Source organism: Acomys minous (assembly GCF_964271855.1).
Source record: "Acomys minous genome assembly, chromosome: 2".
NCBI classification, from domain to species: domain Eukaryota; kingdom Metazoa; phylum Chordata; class Mammalia; order Rodentia; family Muridae; genus Acomys; species Acomys minous.
Window position 1 is genome coordinate 28,513,229 of NC_140484.1, and position 26,335 is coordinate 28,539,563.

At 40.6% G+C, this 26,335-nt stretch overlaps 1 protein-coding gene across 3 annotated transcripts in view; it reads left to right on the forward strand.

Moving 5' to 3' along the window:
- The window catches only part of PRKG1 (protein kinase cGMP-dependent 1), a 1,157,800-nt gene that overhangs the window by 383,759 nt on the left and 747,706 nt on the right, over positions 1-26,335 (forward strand). The window contains exon 1 of one of the 3 annotated variants that reach the window (XM_084764177.1): positions 18,148-18,363. The exons of the other annotated variants lie outside the window; for them this stretch is intronic. Coding sequence (XP_084620303.1) covers positions 18,264-18,363 — 100 coding nt within the window. The 5' untranslated portion in view covers positions 18,148-18,263. Of the gene's footprint in view, positions 1-18,147; positions 18,364-26,335 lie in introns of those variants that run through there. 3 annotated transcript variants of the gene reach the window in all.

Sequence of the window (26,335 nt, forward strand, 5' to 3'; positions counted from 1 at the left end):
CACTGTTAGGCAAGCACTCTACCTTTACCAAATCTCCTGCCCCTGTGCTTCCACTTTATGTTGGGCTGTGCAAATTACATGTCCAGTTATAGCTCTCCCACCATAAATCTCCCACTCTGTAATATTTATTCCCAGAGATATAGTCTCCCTTCTCAAACAGCCCCACCAGAAACAGTCACTGCCTGCTCCTCACCAACCCAACGACATAGCCTTGCTACAGTCTGCTTATCCCCTGTGGGTGGATCTGATACCTGTGTCAATTCTAGATTGCCACTTTCACATGGAAAATATGTGAGAAGCCAGCTTCTACATTGCTGCTTGATTGGGAGGCATACAGCAAGAAACAAAACTTCCTTAAGTGGGGTAACTGCCCTCTTCAGCTTTTTAGTTCTTCTAAACCTATTCAATTGCATTTTCAGTTCTGCACAGAGAGGCGTTTCAGTTTTCCACCACAATGTTTCATTCTATTTGACCTATCTTAAAAATGCGCTGGCTTTCTAAAACTGATCACTACTATTGAAGAATTTTATTATTGATAATGAACATTCATTTGGTTCTCGGCACTTGTTTGAAGCCATTTTTTCCATGAAACCAAATTCTTTTCCATCTGAATTAAGCATGTCGGCTTTGAAGTCAAGGAACTGACAGACAAAAAGCTCATGTGCTTCTCTTGCTCCTTTGTTTATCTGAAAGTGTTCAATGTTTGGTTTCATAATGTCAGTGTTGAAGAAATGGTGTGCACGTTTAAAACCCGCTGAGCCCTAAAATCAAGTTTTGCTTCATGCCATACATAATATAGACTCCATCTCAGTGTTCTGAATCACAGGACTTTCTTCCCGTTCACAATGCATAGTCCCCTCTGTTTTGTCATTTTCTCTATTACCATCACGTACTGCCCCATGGTTTAAGGAATATTAGGATCATCTAATATGACATTTGTGCTTCTTGGGTAATAAAACTAATGCCAGAGAGGCATATGGGACTTGATCAAGACTGTTTAGGAAAAGCTCAGAGCAGGGCGAGACGGAAAGAAACACACATAGGCCAGCATGCAAATCCCCGACTCTGAAGTTCAGTATTCCTTTATTACAGCACACAAACCTCTTTTGATGCCTAAACCCACTAAGATTTCTTCTTTAATTTTCTGTTCATGATAAATATTTATACAGCCTTGAGCCTGAAGTTAAAGTTTAGCCTTCCAGGGCCCCATGAATATGAAAATCGGAAATCTGGAGGGAAATGCTAGCTTTTCACTGAAAGGGCAACAGTGTTTTTGAATGTTCAGTGTCATGTCTGGAAAAAAAAAAAGGCTGCTTTCCCGATTAAATTCTAAGAAACTGCCATGCTTCTAGATTGTTTGGGTAATTTTCTAGCTGTGTAATATATCTTAGAAAACAAATTGCCAAGCAAAAGGTGTCAGTAAATGCAAGTCCAATTAAGTCTATGGTGAAAATAGTGTAGTTGAGTCTGACCCTTAATAAAGAGCACCAGGAAGGGCTCTGCAGAAAGGAGCTAGTTCCTCTCCACAGTGTGTTTGTTTTGGCTGCTACAGGAAACACTGAGACGCATTTGCCATAATGGCACATTGTGAATTCTTTGCTGCTGAAAACAGATCTAATAAGGATCTTAGAAATGCGAGAGTTGACTCCAAATTACAATATTATTAGCACCAAAATATTTTTCTTTTAAAACTATCTGCCTAGGGTGTACTCTGGGGATGTGGTGTGGTTGTACTAACCAGATGGTAGAAGTAGTAATTGCCAATTATGAGACGTTTGCCGAGTAAGCTGTCTCTGATATGGTTGGGAAGCAAGAGCTCTGATTAAATATATTTCTAATTTCTGAAACCTAATGAGCATCTTTTTATATAAAAAAAAATCAGTTTTTACTTTCCTCATGACCAATTTGCCCACTTTTACAGTTCAATCCAATTACACGAGACACCTTTTAATCTTATGATCTTATGTAAAAGTGTGATTCATTGAGGGGACGACATTTCTGTTCCTTATCCTACCTTACAGAGTACAAGCAATCAGTCATGCTTAGGAGAAGAGGCCCGTAGTGATGGAACATAGGATGATCCCAAGGCCAATCTCCTTTTGTTCTCCTTGAGGGTACTAGCATAGCACTAAATCCTGTCTCTGTTGGTTACCCCTAACATGCTCACTAGCATACTGCTTCCCAAGGTGTTATTAGTTGGCTATCAGGAAGCATCCCAGAACAGACACAAAGTTCTAGAGTTGAACCTTCATTCTTGCTCTTGGGCCCTGTCACTTAACCTTGCTCTGAGTGTTTGTATCTTCTCTAAAATTGAAATGATAACATTAGAATTCTTAATGTAGAGTTAAAAATACTAGAATAGCTAATAAACTCCTTGTCCTTTGTTTAATTACTAGGTCATACATTAAATGATAGGGATATAAGAAATTCAGAACTAAGGCTCATAACTTTTGATGAGTTTTCTGCCGGGTGTCCAGTCTGGCAACTGTATCCCCGTTTAGATGGCCAAGATGGATAAGCAACAGGGTGCTTTGATTCTGCCAAATGTAGGGAAGTGGTATGTGGTCCCTAAATAATTTCAGCCCACCTGCTATGCTCAAAGTATGGAAGAACTTTATCTCTCCCTAATTCCCTGCTTTGAGTCCAGACCACAACTATCTGGTAAGTGGAGATGCTTGTATGTAAGATATTCAGATGAATGAACCATGGTAATACACTTCAAAGCTACACACACACACACACACACACACACACACACACACACACACACACACACACACACCGGTTGCTAGGACAACATTCGAGACTGAGATGCAAAACACATTTTAAGTGTACAACTCTAGGGGAGTTCCAACAGATGGGATTTCGAGGAAATGACATACCATGTTCTTCTATCTGAGAAGGTTTGATGGGATCACCGAGAGAGGCTCTTCATAGTGTCCTAGAGACTCTACTTTGTCCTGTGTTTCATGGACTGGTTCACAATCTCAGACTCTAGAAGCTGCCTAAATACGGTGATGCACATATTCAAAACACATAGAATACAATGCCAAAAGAATATTGAAATGTATTTCAAGGTAGTAGTAAAAATGTTTATATACATTTCAACTTTGGGCTTTAAAATTATCACCAGTTCAGGAGTCTCTTCATGAATGACCACTTGGGAGAAACTCTGATATGGTTTTCTAGTACAATGAAGATTATGTTCATTAATAGAGACAAATAAGTACTCTTGGAGAAGTATGTAATATGCAGCAACCACTCTCCCTTTCCTTCGTCACTGTGTTAGTATGAGGGCGTTTACAGTCTTGAGATGAGCAGGAGAACTCACAGGTTTTCAGAAGTTAGCATCCTCCAGGAACTAAAGGAATAACTATCAACCTGGGTCATTTTGTTCTGGGTTGACTTTTGGCAATATCTACAGAAATTTTTATTGTTACTACTGGTACCTACTGGGTAGGAGCCAGTGAACTTGTTAAATGTAGCAAGAATGAGCCATACCCATGTGACCACAGTACTGTGGAGAAGCCTTGCACAAAAGTAACACAATTGTGGTTTTGTCCTCAGGAACAGCATGTGGTGCAGGTCGCGGCATTACTGCCAATCTACAGAAGCATGGAAGGTAGCAGCGAGAGGTCAAGATGTTACCCAAGATCCCAGAGCTTATGAGGGATGTAGGTTTGGCTTCATCTTGAGGAGGTCTTCTAAAGTCAGAGGCAGGAGAGAAAGAAGCCTTTCTCTTCCTTACAGCACACGGTGTTGGCTCTGAATTAATTATTATGGGAATGGCTTCCAAATGTTGCTATTTACAAGATAGGTTTTTAAGGCAAGCAAAAGGAAAAAAAATCATATAGTTTGTTGCTTGAAGCTCTAGGCTGCCATTTGAACTGCTTACTCTGGACTTGTGTGAGTGGTATGGTTGGCCACTATGCCTGTCTGAAAGGACCCCTCCCTTGTGGCTGTTATTTGTCTTAAATTGCTGCAGTGGTGCTATGCTGTGGCAATTGTTCAGGACGATTGTTAGAGCCATCTTTTCAGGAGAGAATATTCACAGATCATTTTAACCTTTAGGCTCATGCGCATGATCACTGAAGTATGTTGTCCTTTGTGTGTGTGTGTGTGTGTGTGTGTGTGTGTGTGTGTGTGTGTGTGTGTGTATGTGTATGTGTGTTGTTAGGGGTGATTTTTATCTTATCCTGACTTATGTGGTGTGCTGGAGGCAAAGAAAATATTAGGGCTCCCCAAAGCTAATAGGGCAGACATTGCTCTGCTGTGTTTTTCCTGCCAGTCAAAAAGAAATAAGGGATAATAAAACTCATCAGTTGCTATTTGCAACACTGTTTACTTTCCCTGGATATTTTTGGTCTCTTGTTGACATGAGCCTTTGCTGCTCCACTGCCATACTGGATAATTTATTTTATATGAGGTGGTGTTTTCAGCATGTTTTGAATCATGCCGAACTCTGTCTGGATAAAAATAAATGCTCTCATTTTCTCCAGTGGCTGTTTTCCTTTGCCCATGAAAGTTATGATTGCTTTGATCCTGTCCTCCCAAACCCACTCTATGAACTCTGGTAAATATTTGAGTAAAAAGTAAGAAATAGCATAAACAAACAAAAAATCCCACAGAAAAAGAGAGAAAGGGAGGTGTAACTTCTGCCCTTCCAAGTTTTATCCTATGAGTTTGAAATCATTTGTTAGGTCTTATTAGAATCGATTGGTGGAATCCTTAAATTATTTTTACCCAAATGGAATAAAGAGATAACAATCACCAAACAACATTTTAGTATGTGTATTGAAAGTCAAAGGAGACCCCTGTGTTACACTGTCTACATAAAGATGAACACTGTCAGCTCAAAGTAAAAGATGAAGCAAAGTAAAGCAGTAGAGTTGAGAAGTTAGAATGGAGAGGAGTAAGGAGCGGGAGGTAGAGTTGGGGAGGAGAAGGCTTGAGGAGAGGAGAGAACTAGAAGAGAAAGGAAGGGGAGAGCTAGGGTTGGCTGAGGAGGATAGGGGTAGAGGTAGCAAAGGTGAAGGAGACAGTGGTTGAGGAATAGTAGAGTCAGTCGGGACAGATAACAAGACACTGTGGCTTTACATTCACAAAGAACCTTGGATTTTTTTAAGTTTTTATTTTAACTCAATTGTTATCCCATCACTTGCATCCTCCTGTTCTTCCCTCCCTCCGGCTTTCACCCTGTTCTCCTCCCCTAGGTCTATGACCGAGGATGATCTCCTCCCCCACTATATGGTCTTAGGCTATCAAGTCTCATCTTGGTAGCCTGCCTATTCTTTCTATGAGTGCCACCAAGGCTCCCCACCAAGGGGAGGTGGTCAAATGAGCACCAGAGTTCATGTTAAAGTCAGTCCCCGCTCTCCACATAACTTTGGAGAATGTCCTGTCCATTGGGTAGATCAGAGTAGGGGTTCGATGTTTACTATTGTATTGTCGTTGATTAATGTAATAGTTTGAGCAGACCCCCCTGGGCCCCGATTCACCCATCACCTTGGGGTTTTACTTCTGCCTTACTGTAGCAAGGGAAATGCTGCTATCATGCAGATATATTTAGATTGGACTGGCTGGGTCAAGAACAAAGGGAAGACAAGGCACTAAATCCTCTTTTCCCCTTCTCATAGCCAATGTGGTTTCTTTCTAGGGCTCTCCCTCCTCCACTGCAGGTTTCTTTCTGCTTAACTTTATGTCTCATTCCATTTGTCACAGTCTCTCCCCATGGAATGACTACCTGCACTTATTTCTCAGTACATAACCACACTGTCTAGGCAATTTCTTAGGTCTAGTTCCTTCATGGGATGGGAATCTAGGTGGTTTTGCCTTAAGTTTTAGTCATTGCTCAACCCATAAGTTCCCAGTGTTTGGTCCTCATGCCACCCTGGTTTAGAGAATCAAACTCCCCGGTAAAGATAGGACTGGAAGGCCTGATCCAAAGACAGCATCCATTTAGCAAGATCCATCGACAGTACTATATTGCATCAAAGGTGTTTGGGTACAAAGACAATAACCACTAAGCCATAATTAAGCTATGATAGTATATTAGGCAGAGAGTGTGCAGGAAGGGCATGGCTGAGAAGAAGTACTGTTTTGGTTTTGCAGGGTTTGCTGAAACATGATCACGCTGGCAAGTAGGACGTTATGGACAATGGTGTTGAGATGTAGTGACAGGATTAACTATGTCCTGCTACTGGCAAGGCAATAAATATTATGGTTGAAACTAAAGCATGACAGCCCTTTTAGAAGGATGTTTATGGGAGTGGAGGAGCATTTTATATCAATCAAAATGCAGGGTACCCATCGTTGTGCGGTTCTCAGGGTATCAGTCCTCTTCAGGGTTTTTGTTTCCTATATTGTCAGGGTGTTGCACGTTGCTGAAATGATGGTATTGCAGGTAAACAGCTCCATTTATTTTATATGGTAACTCATTTCAAAAGCTGAAAATACTATACTTATCAACTTGCTCTCTACTATACATAAGTAAATGTATTATTCATAATAATATTTATCAGTGTTTGATGCTTTCCAAAGGGAATTGGAGTGGCATTTAAGTCTATTTATTAGCTAGGGGGATAACTTAGTCAGTAAAGTTCTTGTTGAAGAAGTGTAAGGCCTTCAGTGCCATCCCTAGCAACCACGTGAAAAACTGCTTATACTGACATAGGCGTATGGTCCCAGCACTAGAGAGAGAGAGAGAGACAGGAGGATCTCTGGAGCTCTCTGGCCAGCCAGACTAATCCTCAGGTCCCAGTAAGAGTCTCTGCCTCAAAAAAAGAAAAGCTCAAAGAACCTGGGAAATGATACAGGAGTTGACCTTTAGCCACACATGCATACATACCCACATATATCCCTGTATATACATGAAAGCACATACTTGCCTTCAAAATATTGTTATTAACTTAGTAAACTATTAAACAGAAATGAATAAGTTCCTCAAGTGTATGGAAACATGAAGCCTGGACCAGTAGAAGCCCAGAGGCTTATGAAATCCTGAAGTAAAATTAGTGGTTTGGGCCAGTAAGTCACACAGCCAAGAGTAAAGTGCAGGCCTGAACCCATATTACCTATAACCCTGTGCTTATTATGTATCCTCAGGGTGCTCAGCTGAAAAATAGGAAAATCGCATTTACAGACATGTGACAGATCGAGGTAGATAATCTGTGTAATTCTCTTTGCAAATGACAATACTGTGTATTGTGAGCTGACAACGTTAGGGACAGTTTTAATCCTGAAAGGGCATGGGTGGGCCAGTCCTAGAGTAAATACAATGTAACCATGTTAAGTGGCTATTTTAAGTAGGTTCCCAAAACCTGATATACATGATGGATATCATTTTCAGGTAAAAAATTTAAAACTTGACATAAGACATAGCCATGATGAATAAAAATACCAACGAGCTAAACAGAAACAGGAGTTATAGAAGTTACCTCTTTTAAAAAAAAACTAATTTCAATAAAACTTTTTATAATTTGCTTACATTACATCCTCATTGTGACCCCCACCCCATCCCGCACATGCCGTTTCCCTAGTCCTCTGAGAGGGGGCGCCTTCCTCCCTCCCACCTGACCCCAGCCTATCAGGTCTCATCAGGACTGCCTGCATCCTCTTCCTCTGTGGCTGTCAAGACTAGCTGCCCCTCCAGGGGGGAAGTGATCAACAGTGGGCAACAGAGTCCCTGGCAGGGACAGCCCCTGATCCCCTTACTAGGGGATCCTCATGGAGACTGAGCTGCCTACCAGCTACATCTAAACAGAGGAACTAGGTTCTCACTATGCATTGTCCTTGGTTGATGATTGAGTCTTTACAGCCCGCCCTGGGTCCAGATGTGTTGGCTTTGTTGGTCTCCTTGTGAAGTTCCTGTCTTCCCGGGTCCTTCCACCCCACCCCACCCTACCCCCCCCCACACACACACACTCTTCCACAAGACTCCTAGTGCTCTGCCCAAAGTTCGGCTGTGGATCTCAGCATCTTCTTTGATCTTCTGCTGGGTGGAGTCTTTCAGACGACATCTATGGTAGGCTCCCATCCTGTTCCCTCTCTTCAACTGCTTCCGGCGTCTTCTATTTGCCTTTCTGAATTCAGATGCTTGATTTCAATAAAACTTAACTGATAAGAACAGACAGCTAACCCAGAAGCCAGGTTTGAATTTTTAAGAAAATATCATACTAAAATATCCCTTTCCATTATTGAGGTTTGTTTGTTTGTTTGTTTGTTTGTTTGTTTTTGTTACCCTCCTTTGTCCTGGCTCCCATCGAGTTCGCTTGTATGTTAACTCAGTGGTTTAGATTTCAAGCCAGGCCAAGATGCTTGGAACCATCATGCTCAGATGTGCATTTGGGATTTTTTTTTATATCCCTTTTTAATGTAAAAATTGATCTTTTAACAACCTGCAAGTAAAAAGTCCTGTGGAGTTGTTGAGCTGTCACAGCAGGGCTAACCCTCTCCTGTCATGGCTCCAGGACACCTCATTAAACAAATACATCTCCTTCCCTCCTGCCTAAAGGCCCTGGACTTGGCCTTTGGCTTCTGAAGGTTTAGAAGAAACACTTCTATTGTGTTTCCATAAACTTCTATTTTGTGTCCCTGTTTTCAAACTTGATTTTTTTTTTAAATCCTATTTGATTTTGACAACTTTCTGGGGGCTAATTTTGACCATCTTGACAACAGAGAACAATCTCAGGAAATTGTCTTCTGTCTTGCTTTTAAATATTGATTGGACTCAGGAAGAGCAAGTGTAATTAGACTCACAGCAGTCATCAAGTCCCCTCTCATAAGAGGCCTTTTATCCTTTCACCTAACCTGCGACTGCCTACCCTTCTTTCTTGGGGCTAAGTGGCAGGGAGCCATTTGGCTCAAGCAGCTGTACCTTGGCAGGGCTTGCCGTGAATCAGATGTCCTTTTCCTCCTCGAAGGCAGAATGTGTCTCTTGCTCAGGCTCGCCTCACATTTCAATTTGCAAATAAGTGTTTGGTTTCTGTGTCGTTCTTTTTGCCGCAGCTGATCCATCAACCTAAATGAGAGCCCCTGAATGTGTAATTTACAGAGCTTTATAGGGCCACCCCCTCACCTTTAACTTGATCGGTCTCTTTTGTGCCGTGGAGTACACGTTTAAATTAAAATAGTCATCCGTAGATCAGTAAAGTGTGTGGGGGCAAAGGGGAGTTCCATAAGGAACCAGAGAGTGAGTGTATATGGCTACTTGTCTTACAGTGAGGCAAAGGGTAACCATGGCGTGGATTCAGACTTTAGGCTCTAACTGGATTATCCACTATCCCTATAGAGGTATGTGTAACAGTTAATTGTATAGTTCAGCTTGAGTGGGCTGTAGGGCACAAGATGTTTAGGTGCCTGTGAGGTTATTTGGGATGAGGTTAACATTTAAATCAATAATTTGAGTCTTTACTCTCTAACAGAGTAGCTTCATCTAATCAATGGAGACATAAATCAGACAATTGATTGATCTACCTGCACGTTTTTTCCTACCTGATAGCCTTAGGGCACCAGGCTTCCAATACTTTCAGACGAGAGCAGAAGCGTAGATTTTCTTGGTTCTCTAGACTGCAGCTAACTGAATACAGGAGTCTTCACCATCTGTGTTCCTGGGTCCCCAGAATACCAGCTATGGACATTGGGATATAGAGTAGGCTTCTATAAATAAGTTCTTATGATGCATTCCTTAACGTATTATTCCGTACTCAAGTATATTGCGTATGCTATATGGAAAGTTTATTGGTTCTATTTCTTTAAAGAATGTTGATTAGTATAGAATACTATTCCTCATTTGAAAATTCGCTGCAGCTTAAGTGGCTTAGCTATATTGCATTCAGCAGGAGAGAATCAAAGAATGAATGGATATCACATCCGCAACAGGTAAAGGTTTATAGGGAACATTTGTCACTGGGGAATCTTTACAATATCTAACCCCTTATTTAGGTTTTGGGTAATCTGCCTTATATATTTTGATGGCAGGTAGGACCCCATCTCTTCATTTTGAATAGGGGAAAATTAAGGAAACTCTCATGACCATGGTCCATAAGAAGTAGGGAATACACTTGATCTCTGTGTGTGAAGAATCAGAACTTTAAGGATGGAGTTTGAGACACAGACCAGTAAGGTCCGTGTTGTTTCCTTTGTGATGGTTCAGGTGACAGTACCCCTAGTTTTTTAAGGTGGTGGCAATGTCAATGGTAAGCTTAGGGCAACTCATACCTATTTTTGGTGGTGCTGACTTACTGGTAGGAGAGTAGGAGTGTGGAATACGGGCTACCAGGCACAGCACTGTCCTCTTTCCACAGAACCTGTGCTGTAACCTGGGCTGTAGGGCTGTACACTGATACCTGAATGCCATTAGTCTCCACATTTTCCTGATATGCTGATTCCCCAGCCTTCATTGTAAATAAGTTAGTTCACAAATTTAGTTTTTATTAAATTAAGCAGCTGTTGGTGGTTGTTAATATATAAGAATAAATTTTGGTTCATTTTTCTAGGACTTTTTAAAGCGCTCTCTCTCTCTCTCTCTCTCTCTCTCTCTCTCTCTCTCTCTCTGTGTGTGTGTGTGTGTGTATGTGTGTGTGTGTGTGTATGTGTGTGTGTGTGTATGTGTGTGTGTGTATGTGTGTGTGTGTATATGATGTATGTGTGATCTGTGATGCATGTGTTTGTGTGTAAAGTATGAATGTGTGCACGCTGTGAATGTGTGGAGATCAGAGAACAACTTCCGCTGTCATTTTTCACCTTCTGCCTTATTTGAGACAGGACTTTTTATTTGTTATTTTTGTCCTTCTGTGTATGCCTAGCTGGCTTGGAAGCTAGTCTTCAGGCTAAGTGAGAAGTTATCACTGCTTCCCTTATACCCATCTACTGGTATTGGGGACATGTGTTATTGTGCTTAGCTTCATGTAGATGTTTACGGATTCAAACTCAGACTCTTATCCTGTCTGGTAAGTGCTCCACTCACTGTGCCATCTCTTTAGGCGATCTAACATTTGTTTACCACCTGTTGTACCACGTTACTCTTCTAAATGTGAAGGATGAGGAGTGAGCATGGCAGGCAAGATGCTTCCTCATGACGATTGCATTATTGAAAACAGATAAAAAGTAATAAAGAATATAAGCAAAGACGACCAATGTGATGTAAGTTGTACAGAATTAAGGAAAATAGAATAGCATCAAAGAGAGATGGAAGGACCAGAAGCTATGGCTGGAGAAGGGCTCCGAAGAGTTGTGTCGGGACATCAGGGTCAGGAAGGACAGACGGATGCTAGAGGGCAGGGAGTCCTGTGGGGAGAGTAACAGTTAGTTCAAAGTTACAAATAATTCAAGTTCTAACTTGGAAGATGTTTAGAACCCTTATAATTCATATATCTACATGGATAGAAGAAAGCACTGAAGTGAGCTGGGTGATGGTGGTGCACACCTTTAATCCCAGTACTCAGGAGGCAGAGGCAGGAGGACTCTATGAGTTCTAGGCCAGCCTGGTCTACAAAGCAAGTTCCAGGACAGCCAGGGCTACACAGAGAAATATTATCCAAATATAACCCACCACCACCAAAAAGAATAAAAAAGGAAAGACAGAAAGGAAGGGAGGGAGGGAGGAAGGAAAAAAAAAAGAAGGAGAGAAGAGAAAGAAACTGAAATGTAAATAAAACCCCTTCCCACCCTTGTGAGAACGCTTGAGTGTTTCTTGACTGGTCAGTAGGTCAGTTATGCCAACTGTGAAAAGTGAGCAGAGTTCAAGGTCAATTTAGATGTGCTGCTGCTTAGTTTAAGATTTTATCTGCTACATCCTGGTTTTGGTTCTTTTTAGTTCTTTCTCGGCGTGCATTTTTCCTAGCGCACTTGCACCTTTTGCCTTTCCTTTGTCCCATTCTGCCTTCTCCGCAGCATGTTGGACGGAAGGGAACTTGGCAGTTACCACTTATTCTTAGTGGTTTGCTTTGAGTGTGTAAGGATAGGAGTGAACACAAATTTCCATGTGGTTCAAGTTATACCGTGCTGCTAAAGGAAAACTCGATGGACGGCTGAATCCAGGGCAGACCATCATGATCCTTCAAGTCAGAAACTAAATTCACACTTAAACCGTACTATTTCTGTGTCTGTCAAATCAAAATTTTCAAGTAGGCAAAATGTAAAGCCAGAAACTAATGGTGTTCCTTTTAAATATATTTCACTGAGTATATTCAAAATATTGTCCTGTTTTCTTTTTACATTCTGCCTATGCTGTTTCCAAATTTGTATGTGTTTTCCATTAGAAGCATGTTTGGACCCACACAGCCACATGGCAATGTCAAATAGACTCCGGCTGGTGGCTTAGAGAGATCGAGCTAGGAGTATACTCCACGCCTTGTCCCTGAAGTGCTCTGTCTTAGCGTTGAGCTTTGTCATACATCCTTCCTTAAATTTTTCTTTCAGTTTTTCTCTCTTCCTCTCTCTGTGTTTATGTGTCTCTGTCTCTATTGTGTATGTCTCTCTGTCTCTATCTCTTTCTCTGTGTGTGTGTCTCTCTCTGTGTGTCTGTGTGTATGTTGTGTCTCTTTCATATGTCTCGCCCGGTCTATCTCACCTGTGTGTGTCTCCTCTGTGTTTGTCTCTGTCTCTGTGTGTGCTGTGTCTTTCTCATATGTTTCTCTGTCTCTCTCTTACTTGTGTATGCTTTTCTGTCTGTCTGTCTGTCTCTGTCTCTCTCTGTGTGTGTCTGTCTCTGTCTCTCTGACTTTCTGTGTCTGTCTCTGTCTGTGTGTGTGTCTGTCCCTCTCTTTGTCTCTTTCTCTCTCTTTCTCTCTCTCTCTCATTTTCACCCTATCCTTCAGTTAATAAGGTGACACTGAAAGCAAAATTAGCCCCCTTGGGTATTGACAGCTTCTTTTTAGACACCCTTTTATTCCCATAATTATAGCTTTATAAAAGGAATCATGCCATAACCTCATATAATGCTTTGCACATAAGTGTAGAAACACTAGTTGGTGTTCTCTCTGTATGTAAATATTTTTAGCCTTCTGAAAACACTGGTTGGTTTGTATTTTAGCATAATATTAGTTTTGCTAACCTATGTAAAACATTGTACCCCCAGAGAGCTTTGAGGAACATTGCCTCTGATGAAAACATGCAGGCTGTCTAATTGTACTATTTGGTTGTATTGGTCACTATCATCTTTCCTCTGTGTGTGTGTGTGTGTGTGTGTGTGTGTGTGTGTGTGTGTGTGTATTGAGAACTCCATCTCTTGTTTCACCTAATGATATAGAAGTGTCAGAAATGATAAAATAATGAAACAAATATGGCCAGTGCTGTTATGACCATTGATTCTGCTCAGGATCCTTTCATCTTTCTGACACAAGGAAGCAGATTCCTTAAATGAGTCTGCACATAAACCCACATAGTCCCTGTCTTCATTTATCACTTATGCTTCTTGTCATACATCACTAAGTCAGCCACATTCCTGTTATCGGACAACAGGCAAAAGTCATTCTTCCCGTGATAAATACCCAAATGACAAAGAGCAAACTTATAACTGCACTAATCTTCTGAAAATTGCTTGTTCCCCACATGCATGTAGAAAATCAGCAAAGGGGGTGCTGTAATACCATCTGCCTTAAAGGGCACCATCATTCTGTGTGCCACCCAGATACCACTCAGAACGCTGGACTTCTTCAGCCCCCTGAGGGGGGAAAAATAGAATAAGAGCTGATGTATTTGTCAATTATTTTCATGTCAAGCCACATGTAGAAAATATTTGTGCATTGTGTCCATGAGGCAGGACAACACAGTATACCAGGATGCCCTGTTCGTCACATGGCTGAAGAGTAGATAGCTGTTACAGTGCTTCAGTGGCGAAGCATTCTGGCCTTGAAGTACAAGGGACTCTTTTTTTTTTTTTAAGTTTGATTTATTTATTATGTACACAGTACTTTGTCTGCATGTATGGGTACCAGATCTTATTACAGATGGTTGTCAGTTATCGTATGGTTACTGGGAATTGAACTCAGGGCCTTTGGAAGAGCAATCAGTGCTCTTAACCTCTGAGCCATCTCTCCCCAGCCCAAGAGATTCTTAATACTGAAAGAGAAACTAAAGTAAATGGTGTCTTAGTTGTGATAATTGCTTCTGGGAGATTTTCATAATACTCCTTCCTTGATGGAAAATTACAAGATTAGCCTTTTTTTTTTTAAAGGAACTCCTGGTGTATTCCAAGGAAAGGGACTTCTACAGGGGCTCTTCTCACCATGTGCTCACGTCTCCCTTGGCTAGCCATGCTAATCTATGGTGTGCCTGTTTGACTGAAAGAAATGGAAAGCTGCTACTACTTACACAGGAAATGGCGATGTATCCATAAAACAGCATGCCTCGAAAATGGAAAGAATGTGTAAAACCACCACTGGGAGCCAAGAGCGCTTGGATCCAAGTGCTGCTTTGGACATGTTGGCCTGAATTGCACTCAGACTTCTTGATTGATGGCCTCAGCAGACAGAAGTCACTTCTAGTCCCTTTGGAACAGGCTTTTGCTATTCAGGGTGATGGATGTCAGGGCTTAACTTCATGATTAAGCCACCAAATGAGTTACAGAGTTAAACACTTGGCGAAGAGAAATATGACATGCAAACTACATATGGCATACTAATACTCTTATTCTAAAGTGCTTAATGTCCAGATTTCACATTGCATTTAGAATCCCCGAATAGATACTAATGTATTTTTCTATGGCTGGACTAAGCTATCCATATAAGCTGTTGGTAATGCCCACGTACAAGACATTGGGACAGTTAACGCTTACTAGATCTTCACTCTACACACGACACCTGTGTTGACACTAATGAACTCAATATAGTCCTCAACCTCTTTTCGAAGTACACAAATAATTTTTATTGCTATTTGAAGGAAAGAAGGCAAAGGAAGCAGAAGGAAGTCCAGGGCCCTGAGTGGTACCTTGGTGACACATGGAATTATGACGCCCTCTAAGGCACACAGTATTCCACTGGCCCCTCTGCTGATGTCTAACACACATGTGGGCAACACGTAGTTTTCAGCTGTAAAAACCTAGCTGGACTGAGTCAGTTTGTCAGACCTAATTTGGAACTGAAGTGGAGCTATGGAGTTCCCTAAAGGCAATATGAGGAAACTCGATAAGATAACCAACCATATATTTGGTACCATTAGGACTAGCCACTGTAAGCCATCACAATAAAGCTAGAAATACCAAATCTTCAGCAGCAGTGTTTCAGGCAGAAGCATTTCATCCAAATCCAGTTGACACGATGCTTAGAGAGCTTCAGCTATGAGGATCTTCACTGAACTTTGCATTTGAACATATGAGATCAGTTCATTGCGTGACTCATGTGTTTGTATCTATACGTTTCATCAACTCGTGCTTATGAAGAAATGATATGGTGGTGTGTGAATCTACAAGTTGTATGTTGCAAAGGACTAAACGGTTCTTGTCACTAATGTTAGGGAGGAAGAAAAAAAAACCTAATAGAACTGAGTCAATTTGTCAGACTTAATTTGGAACTTAAGTAGAGATGTGAAATTACCCTAAGGGCAATATTAGGACTAAAGGTTGCCTTGTGCGTGACAAAGCCGATATGATGGTACTGCACTTCTGAGCTTGAGTCTCACACGCTTTGTGGGTTTAAGTGCTTCTTTCCAATGTCTATATCTCTTAAAACCTTGAATAAATAAACCAGCATGGTAAGATCTGTATTCTAATGTGAAAATGCCAGGCATACCTGATGTATGGCACAGGTACCACAAATAGTACCCGGCTTTGTCCAGCCTTGAACATATACAAGCATCATCAAAGAAGGGTATTTTTATATCAAACAAACATTTTTGGACATGTGGGGCTGATGTCTCTCCTACCCCTTTACCTATTTACCTATAAATTGGTTTGACCTTACATGGTATTTTACAACAAAATTGTGGATTTGGGAGCCATCTGTTATGCTGAAGCATACAGCAGGCATGGTGTTGCAGTTACTTTCCTTGTCCTACTTGCTAAGGAAAAATTAAGGTGAGAAAAATCGCGAAGAATTTCTTAACTTCTGACAATAGGGACGGGTCAGTATTTTGAGTTTGTCTATGAGGTCTTCCCAAAGGCGGAAAACAGTAACAAGTCTGATGTTTTCAGCAGTTAAATTCTATAAAGATACCTTTTTATGTGTCACCAAGCCACCATTCTAAACAGCAGTGCTGCATTTCTAACACTTGGTACATTAGATCCCAGAGAGGATAGCAATGGGATAAGGGGACTCCTTAGTTTCTTCTGTCAGGACTTGGAGAAATGTCTTCTGTCACAAAGAAGTTTGTGCTTAGTTGTTCAGACAGCCGCAGTGTGTATTAGAGTAGGGAAGCAGTGTTTGCCAGCATTTAAACCCAGCTGGAAAAGGATGCCCATGCCAGGAGTTCCACCTCTTGTAAAGATTTAAGATATATAAACCATATAGGCTAGAAAAAAAATCCCATTAAAACCATAGCAGAAATATGACTGCATTTATATTTGACACATATGTTCAGGAAATGAAGTGGCCAACCTTTTTCTGGGATCTAATAAGTTTTTGGTTCGTGTGGATGACAGCTTCTTGTGCTGATGTGTCATCTAACTTTTCTGGCCCTGTGTTTTGACATTAGGCGACATTGCTTTCATTTAAAAAAAAACCCTAGAAAATGTGGAACTTCTGTGTTTCCATGAACTGGGTGACTGGATGTGGAAAGCACCATGGTTTTGATTCATAGAAGATCCATGAGCTGTGGAGGGCTGTGCAAGCTCCACAGTGATGTCCGTGCACTAGAAAAGAAGCTGCCCACTTGAGCATAGAAGGACCAGATTTTCTCATGTGGCAATGGGACAGTCATAAAGACAGGGAGCGGCTGGTGTTTTGCAATGCACCCCACTGCTTGTTCCTTTCTCTGTTTACTACTCCTGGAGTGCCTGGTCGACCAGAAGTCCACTTCTCTGCCTTTTTTCCTTCTGTAGTATTCCCATGTCTCCATTTCTCCTTAGGCGTTCTAAGATTGTCTTAATGATTCTAACCACCCTGGTGGCTCCCTGAAGCAGCATATGGCAACCTTAGGCCTCCTGCCTGCTGCTGTTGAACTTAACCAATGACATTAATCGGCTGTCAACAGCTGTTCCCTCCATATTTATTCAAGGACTTTATAGATCCTCCAGCTCCTCTCCTGGGGAAAGAATTGCTGGTCCAGGTGTGTGGGGCAGGGTTGGCTAGATCTGTTGGGATTTTCCACTTCTTCCCTCTTTATCGTATAGGCTTTCTCATTGTCCTACTAAGTCCTTTTAGTGGTAAATGGTAGTCAACTCATAGAGAGTGATGCTGAAGCAGATTGGATGGTCCTCGACTTACTGGAGATAGGTGGTTGTCATGGGAAACGTGTTTCTAAATGAACCCACTTAGGACCCAATTTAGTTGTCTGGAACCAGAGTTCCAATGGGGAATCTGCTTTCAAAGAACCCTATCATGTTAGCTAGTAGGTGTCTTGGCAAAAGCATGGAAACACTGTTGGATTTTGGATTTGAGGCCCATCCTCTTTTCACGTTTCTATGGCAGTGGTTTAGTTCTCTGTAGGCCTCAGCAGACTCATACCCTGAATGTTTATAATGAGTTGTTCCACATTATTTACAGCACAGCTACTAAAACAAGTAGCATAACCCAGATCACACAAACAAGGAAGCTAAAGCTCCAAATGAAATAAATGGACTTAACTTTTTAATACAAATATTTCAATGGTCATATGTTTACTTTTCAAATTCTTTTGGTAAAGAGTATGTGTTAGGCTTAGTGATTTCTTATCTTCCAGATTATGGCAGTCATTTTGCAAGCTAAGTGATAGTGATAAGAAAGGGCTTATGCACATTTGAGTAAATGAGGCTGTGAAATTTAAGGAAAAAAAAAAATCCAGAACACTGCAGTCACATTTCGACTCGTCTTTGGGATATATAGGTGTGTTGTATATGTAAGAATAATGGATAATTTGGGGCTGTGCCTGGGGCAGAAGGAAAGAAAGTCCCCTCAGCGGTGGCATAGCTCATGGTGCCCTTTGTGTCCGATAATGCCTTCTGCTGTAGACACACTTGTACAGTGTCAGCACAAGTGATCCCTTTTCTGTCATCTTCTTCTTCAGGCCAGAAGCAGTCAGAACTATTTTCCCTTGTACATAAAAAGAATAAAACCCTTCACCTCTCTGCTGCTCTTGAGTATCTGCCACCATTTTGTGTCAATGGGGCACTGCAAGGAATTTGACCAAGAATGCCTGTGTTTTTAGAGGAAGACCATGCATCAAAAACCGTTGCTGTATTGTTGATGGAGAAAACATTGCTTCCTGGGAGCACTGAAATTAAATGCAAATGTAAGATGAAATGTCATTTTTAATCATTTTGATTTAGAATTACCATCTTGCTCCTTACTTAAACGGAAGGAATAGCACTGCCTAGTGTTAGGGCTGTGAAAGACGGTGAAGCAAAAATGAGACTATGCCCTCCATCACACTATGAAATCCGTGGCCCTATTAGGTTAAGCTTACTCTGAAACTCTGACTTTCCAGGGCTGGTTGAGAGAGAAGCAGTGGAGAGGGGAGGAAAAGAAAAAAATTCTTTTTAAAAAAAAGTCAATAAAGCATCAAGGAAAAAATGGAAGGGGCAATCATAAGACTCAAAACTATCCATGAATCATTTAAACTATCTGAAATGATCCTCAGAGTGAAGGCAGATATCTACCATCCGGAGAAATGCAATGTGTGGCTGAAAAGCAACTCGCATTATGTCTTTCCTGAGAAATGGTTGAAAGGGAGAGTGAAGATGAATACGTCAGTGTTCATATTCCATCTACTGATTCAAATATGTACAGGGACCATCCTGTCCATTCAGCAGGACACTTTGTTGAATGAAGGTGGAAGGAAAGAGAGGGAGGGAGGAGAAGGTAAAGACAAAACTGAGAGAAAATGGGGCTAAACTTTGTGCCTTCTGGGAGAGCTATTTGCTGAGTAGGTGGCTCAGTCGATGAAGTAAGGCTTGGAATCTAGTACTGGGCCAATAAAGGGGCGTGGTATACGATGGTGGTAATGAAGGACCAGTGTCTGCAAAACAGAAGAGGAGTGGGTTTCAATGAGAAATTGGGATGAAATTTATAAATTCCTTTCAAATGGTATTATGCTTCCAACTCTGAAATAGACTCATCATTAGATTTTTAAAGAATTTCACAATTACATTTTATGAAGTAATTTTATGGTTCATTTGAATTCAAAGAGGCATTCTTATTATTGTTTTTATTAAGATTCCCTAAGATTAGCCAGGCTCTGAGTTCAAGGCCAGCCTGGTCCACAGAATGAGTTCCAGGACAGCCAGAGAAGCTGCACAGAGAAACTCTGTCTCAAAAAAAAAAAAAATTCCCTAAGATTAAATAGTACTGCAACTTGAATTTAATATAATAGTTTTGTTTATTGAAAATTTCATACATGCACGCAATGTATTTTGATTGTATTCACCCCACCTCCAGTTTTCTCTAGAACCCATTCCTTACATTCTTCCTCCCATGTCTCCCTTCGTATCTTCTTCTTAAATTATTATTATTGTTTTTTGTTGTTGTTATTGTTATTGTTGTTGTTACTGCTGCTGCTGCTGTTGTTGTTATTGTTGTTGTTGTTGTTGTTGTTATTATTATTATTATTATTATTATTATTATTATTATTATTATTGTTAGCCACTGAGTACAATTATTGCTGTGAACATGGGTGTGGGTTTATCCACTGGGGCTTGGGCTGTGAATTCTGAGCAACGTGAGATCCAAATCAACTGACAGACAATAGTCAGGAATGAGCCCTATGGCTCATAGCTAGAAGGTAATAAATGTCATAACCCTATTTACTGAGGAAAATCTTGTTACCATTCCTATGTAATTTCACAACTGGAAATTAACATGACCTTGTACTAAACTTTTTACAAGAATCAACTCGTATCCTGATATCAGGGTCTCTGGACTCCTTATCATAACTTTTAGTGGGAATATAGAACTACCATGTTGCTTTTTGAAAATACTGTGAGCTTAGTAGATTCAGTCAACCTTGTTTCACCCCATAGGTATAAGAATTTTTATTATTATTATTATAGAAATAGTATTATTTTAGAAAGTTGCTGTGATGGTTGAGGACCATGTGGAACCTATAAAATCTTATCTTTCCTTCATGAAACATAACTTTCCACATTATGATCGAGAATATTAATCACATGTTTTTTCTTCAAATAATTAGCCTGTTTTTATATTTAATATTTGTTCTAGTGACTCCATGATTTTTTGTGTGTATCTTGTTTTGTTTTATTTGGGTAATTTTTTGTTGTCCTGTTTTTTATTTTTTTTATTTTTTTTTCATTTTTATGAGATTTTTGAAAGAAAAAAAGAATATGAAGTTGTGTGGTAGGAAGGTGAGAAGGACCTGGAAGGAGTTGGGGGAGGAAAAGAAATATGATAAAATTATGTGAAAAAAATAATATAATAAAAGATTTGTGTAAAACAAAGTAAATGTTAGAAAATAATTATATAGTATAAATATAGCACTACAGTATTGCTTTTTGAAAATCCTAGAAGTAGATTACAAATGTCAAACATAGAGTCATCCCGTTTTATATATTTTAAAGTAAGTTTCAGAAGTATGCGCATTTTTATATCAACAAAAATGTTGGACATATTCGAGAACAAAAGCCAACTTTTGTAATCAAGTGTATTATGGATCCAGCATATTTTTATATTACCCTGTCTGTTAGCATACCCCATGATGACTCCAACTGGGAGCGTTTTACTCTATGATTTGGCACACACTTCTTTGGAAACATACCTTTGACCTAGATGACAAAAATAATTAAGGCTGAAATAGTAATGTCAGTAGTTATTCCTCAATATGGAGCAGTGAAAAAGCACTGGCCTCCTGGTCAAGATCTCAAATCCAGCATTAGCTATTTTTGTCCCCTAGGAATGCCTCCTTCTAGGACTCTGCTGTTTGTCCCCTTTGATCCACTTGTCATTCTTATTTTCACCACTTTGACTCAGCACTTAACACTGGTCCTACAGTTACCTAAAGGGGAAGAGAGAAAGCACACATGTGCTGGGCGAGAGCTGGTGATGCTGGAGCATCTGCTTGTTCTGGAGATCAAAGTACATGATGGGAGTTTCCCACTCTTCAGCCATGGCTGCACAAAGCCCTGGAAAGGAGTGTTCTTATCCGCCTTTTCAAATAAGAAAACTGAGGCCCAGAAAGTCACTAGTTTGATCATAATCAGTGTAGATCCCAGTGAAGATTCACAAGTCTTGTGGCTTTTGTATTCTTACTAAACACCTTTCTCACACAGTCAGCCTCAAGTACAGTCTTCTGATGACCAAATTAACCAAAAATCAAAACAAACAAACAAACAAACCAAAACTTAGCAACAACAACAACAACAACAACAAAATACTGTCAAAGGAAGTGCACCCAAACATTGACCAGGAAGTCTTGAACTTATTCTCATTCCTATTTTCCATCATGAAGATTTACTCTATGAGTAATTTTATAAAAATGTAGCTTTACTATAATGAGATACCATTTCTAGTTGCTATCCATCGATAATTCCTCCTGTGTTTATGTTTATGGGGGGGGCTTAACTATTTTAAACAACAATGCAAAGTCAAACAAGTAACAGCAGCAACCAAAAGCTCATTTCAACTCAAAGGAACGCAGTCTTCACTCTAGATTTGCTGAAATCTGAATCATTATAAAATCTCTAACATGACTTTCGCCAAGTTCTTCAAAAGCTCAGCTCTCCCCGACTTCTTACAAGAATATGAAGGTGATCACAAGGCTTCTCACCCTCACTCAACATGCCCAAATTGCCTTTAGCTACACTGAAGCTGAGAACTTTAAAGCCTGTCAGCTCTCCCATGTTAAAGATAAGGAATGTCAACCCGAGAGTGCAATTAACATGGCGAGGGCCACACAGCTTCATCAAGGTGATATGTCATACTCTACTGTGGGGAACTGACAAGAGAAAGTTAGTTAATGAGTATTTAAGAGTAAAGCCAGCCACATCCATAATGAAGATCATGAAATGGTAAACTAGATCAGAGACACTGATTTCACTTTAGAGGAAAGAATTATAAATCATCATAAGAGTAGCTCTTGTATATGTCATTAGTATAGTTTGGATCTGGATCTGTCCCTTGGAGCCTCGTGTCTTAAAGATTTGTGTGTCACCCTTGGTGCTGTCAGGAGGTTGTAGAAATGTTAGGGGAAGGATTCTAATAGAAGGATGTTACATCGTTGGGTGTGATTATGTGCTTGAAGAAGAGAGTGGGACCCCAATATTGTCCTGTCTTTTTTTGCTTCCTGGCTGCTATGATGTGAACAGCCTTGCTTTATCATGTGACCCTATCATGACATGTCTGCCTCACAACAGACCCAGAAGCAATAAAGTCATTATAGATTGAATCCTCTGAAATAGTGGGACTGAGCAAATTTTCACTCATTTAGGATCCTTTTTTCTCCCCGAGTATTTTGTCACAGTGACAAGAAGCTGAATAATAATAGTCAGTATTAAATATGAGGTAATGGTTAAGACAGGCTTGTATATTATTGTTTCCTCCTTATGCCATGCCATTTGCTGTATGTGGTTGTTCAGTCTGTCATCTTATTTCTATATAATCAATTCTGTGTGTGTGCTTGGTGTCATCACTACAGTTCTGTTCAATGGAATTCCATCCATTGCACATTGCAGCAGGTGTAACCATCCAATCAGAAATATAGCAGAGCACTGAGTGAAACTTACTTTACATCACCATCTCCACCCAAGAGCCATTGAGATCACCTTTCTGTCTTCTTGTGCTTTTCTGTAGGAAAATGACTGTGGTTTTAACTCCTTTAGGCTTCTTTACCCTGGCCTTCCAGCAAGTGTGGTGGACCAGTCAGCCAAGCAGGAGAAACCACAGTTCATTAACAGTGTAGCCACCTGTCTGTAAGTCAGTGTGCCTCAGGAGGAAGATGATGGCATTTCCTATTTTTGACTTAAGCGTCAAAGCCTAGGACTATGAATAGAATTGCAGAGTTCTGGGCATTATCAATATGCCACAGTCCACTTAGAAACCTCTCTCCCTTCTGTTCGCCATTCTTAGGCTGCCCCATTTGATACTATCATTTTTGTAGATTAAAGTGGTAAGTAGCAGCACTTTTATATAAGTTAACTTCAAAAAAAAGAAACCATACTCATTACTAAAGTATAGCTGTAGTGTCTCCCATGAGACTAGCAGGTTACACAAACATTGGGGAGGCCTCTACATTTGGACCTAACTGCATACAGTATAGCTAGCTCTTAGAAACCCCCTTCTGAAAAACATGACATTGAAAAATAGAATTGACAACAATGAGATACCAGTTAACCAAATCTCGAGCCTGAGTTAATATAATAAATGAGTGAGAAAGGTTCCAGGCGCTCACGGCTCACAAATACTGAACAAAGTTAACATACAGATATGCAGCTTTAAGGTGCAGTTAGGCTGCAGCCTGACAGAAAACTAATGCAACAGGCTGTTCAATCTGGCAAACATACCTATTAGCAAATATTCCTGGATCACATAGCAGGCAGACACGACGTTCCTAGAATCCCAGCATCAAGATCCTTTAACACCAGGCTTGTCATCCAAGAGAAATTTTTCATAAGTTATCTTATGAGAAATATTATTGGGTAGAGTCATAGAGATATAGAGCAGGAGTTTCTTTAGATTTGTTTTGGGGTGAAAGTGACACATTTTAGTGTTTCTGGTAAAAAAAAACATTTTTAAATTAAACAGAAAGCACAGCTTAGTTTGAAGAGTTCTATTTTCACTACATGCTTTGCAATTTCACTCAATTGGAAAAGTGGTGTGTTGTGATTTTTATTGAACACATTTGTTACATTCTATCACTCAAGCATGTTTCTATAATTTGGCATTGAAACTTCACGAGAAATGATGTATCCCGATTCAAGCAGTCACAGATGTAACACAGGTATGTTGTATCAGTGATTGCTACAGATCCTTCATGAATTTATGGGAGACAAGAGGATAAACAGTAAACCCGAGGAGACTTATGTAAAAGAATTGAAAGACCTGTGAAACAAAACAAGATTTTAGCAGTAACCATGGCAACCTTCATGGCTAAGGAAGAACACGAAGCTCTCTGGTCATTATTATTATTGTATTTGGACGTCTATCGACTGACTGCCTTGGTAGAATCGGGGATAATCAATTTTTTTTCTCAGGAGGAACAAATAAATGGAGATGAGGTTTCCCTTAAGGGAAGCCAGTGCACTGGAAGGAGTTTTAATGAAGTCGGGACTTTCAAATGGCAGAGGAATGTTAAGCTGTGTTGAGTAGGGAAGGGTGACTTTACACTTAGAGATTATATCATATAAGGGACAGTTAGTGATATTTATGCTGAAGATAACTGACAGGTAAAAAGATAAATGATAAAATCAGTAGTAATGTGGGATAAAAGAAGACAAAGGTTAGGCTTTATGTGAATCAGAGAAAGTCGATGATGCTTAGTTGGTTTTTGTCTTGTCTTACTTTTTGCCTCACCTACCTTCTCCTGGAATCCCTGGGGTAATACTTGTTTAGCGTAACAGCATAATTAAGGCTCTGACCTGTCAAAAGACAAGTGCCCGCATGCTCTAACTTCTGCACTGGCTCCATTGTCTCTACGTACCTTGTGTGGAATATGAAAGCCAAACTACTAGAAAATAAAAGCGCGGCTGGCCGACCCAGAACCTAATGTTCTTCTGCACCTTCATCAAATGAAGATTGTGGTGCAGCACAATCTCAAAGTCACCAGAATTTGATGAGAATCCAGATTTCTCATTCTGTTTGTTTGTTTTTCAAGACAAGATTTCTCTGTGTATCCCTGGAGGTCCTGGAACTCACTCTGTAAACCAGGTTGGCCTCGAACTCAGAGATCCCTGCCTCTGTCTCCAGAGTGTGGGGATTAAAGGCATGTGCCACCGATGCTGGCTCAGCGTCCTCATTCTTAACAAATTCTCAGCTAGTATCTATGTTGACAATGACTGTTCCTTCACTCATAAGACTCAATGTTGGTAGATAAATAGATCCAAATGCGATCTTTAGAGAGTCCTGCTTCCTGGGCAGAATCTTCAGACCAGTGACACAAGCACAAGCAAGGGAATGACAACCTCTGTACCATTTAAAAAGGCAGATAGCAAGCAAGCAAGCCGATTTGATTTGTGCACTGATTTGCAATCCTTCTTCCCATTACAAACACTGAGAGATCACACATGAAACCCTCATTTCTGTATCTTTGTTGAATCAGGTATTTCTACCCCGCTGCCACCTGTTAGTCCTATGGGTTCTCTGTCTGGTACCGAGTCATCCCTGCTTGGCCAGGCCCTTGCTCCATCTCTGTTGTTTGACTCTTGGAGGCATTTATTTTTCAGCTCTTACTTAAGAATCATGTACTAGTGTCTGCTCTCAGACGGATAATGCACAATTCTCTCTCTCTCTCTCTCTCTCTCTCTCTCTCTCTCTCTCTCTCTCTCTCTCTCTTTTTCCTTCCTCTCTTTAAGCCCTCAACTCAGATAAGACAAGGTACTTAGAAATTTAGCCTGTATTGTTCATTAATCTTAGATTTCCCGTGGAAACACTGATTTGGTGGGGGGGGGGGGGGAATACTTACGAAGGAGTCAAGGGCTAGCCTGCTGCTTCTGTTGCTTAATTCTACAGTTAACATCAATGTCATGTAAACTCTGTTTTCATTTTTCTCATCTGTAAAGCCACGATATTTGGTGATTAAACCAAACAGTTTTGGAGAGGCTAAGACACTACTAATTGATTTTTTAAAAAATCTTTTGGTTGTGAGGTGCTCTAAAGAGGGTTTCACTGTGTGGCCAGGTTAGCCTCAAACTCGGTTAGTTACTCATTAGCCTTGACCTCGGGAGTACCCTGCGTCATCCTCCTGGGTACTGGGGTTTACTTAGCAAACCGGACCTTTGCTTACTCTGTGTCAAGTACTCGTGAATGGAGAACAAGGAATTAAAAGATGTGCTTATCCACCCACCAACCAGGACTGTGTAAGCTTTTGAAGTTCCCTCACAGGAAAGTTCTAGCCTGTGTGTTCAGTCATTTCATATTTCCCAACTCACTTTATGTCTGATGCTCTCAAACGATCAGTAGCCACGTTCAGTACATTGCCCGAAGCCTCCGGCTTGGAAGGGCTTTGGCCTCTTCAATAGGAGAAGGACTCTAGAGGGGCTTTTGTCGGGAAGGGGGCTGAGTAGGGTGCGATAAGTCTGGCTGAACCCCATACTCATGCA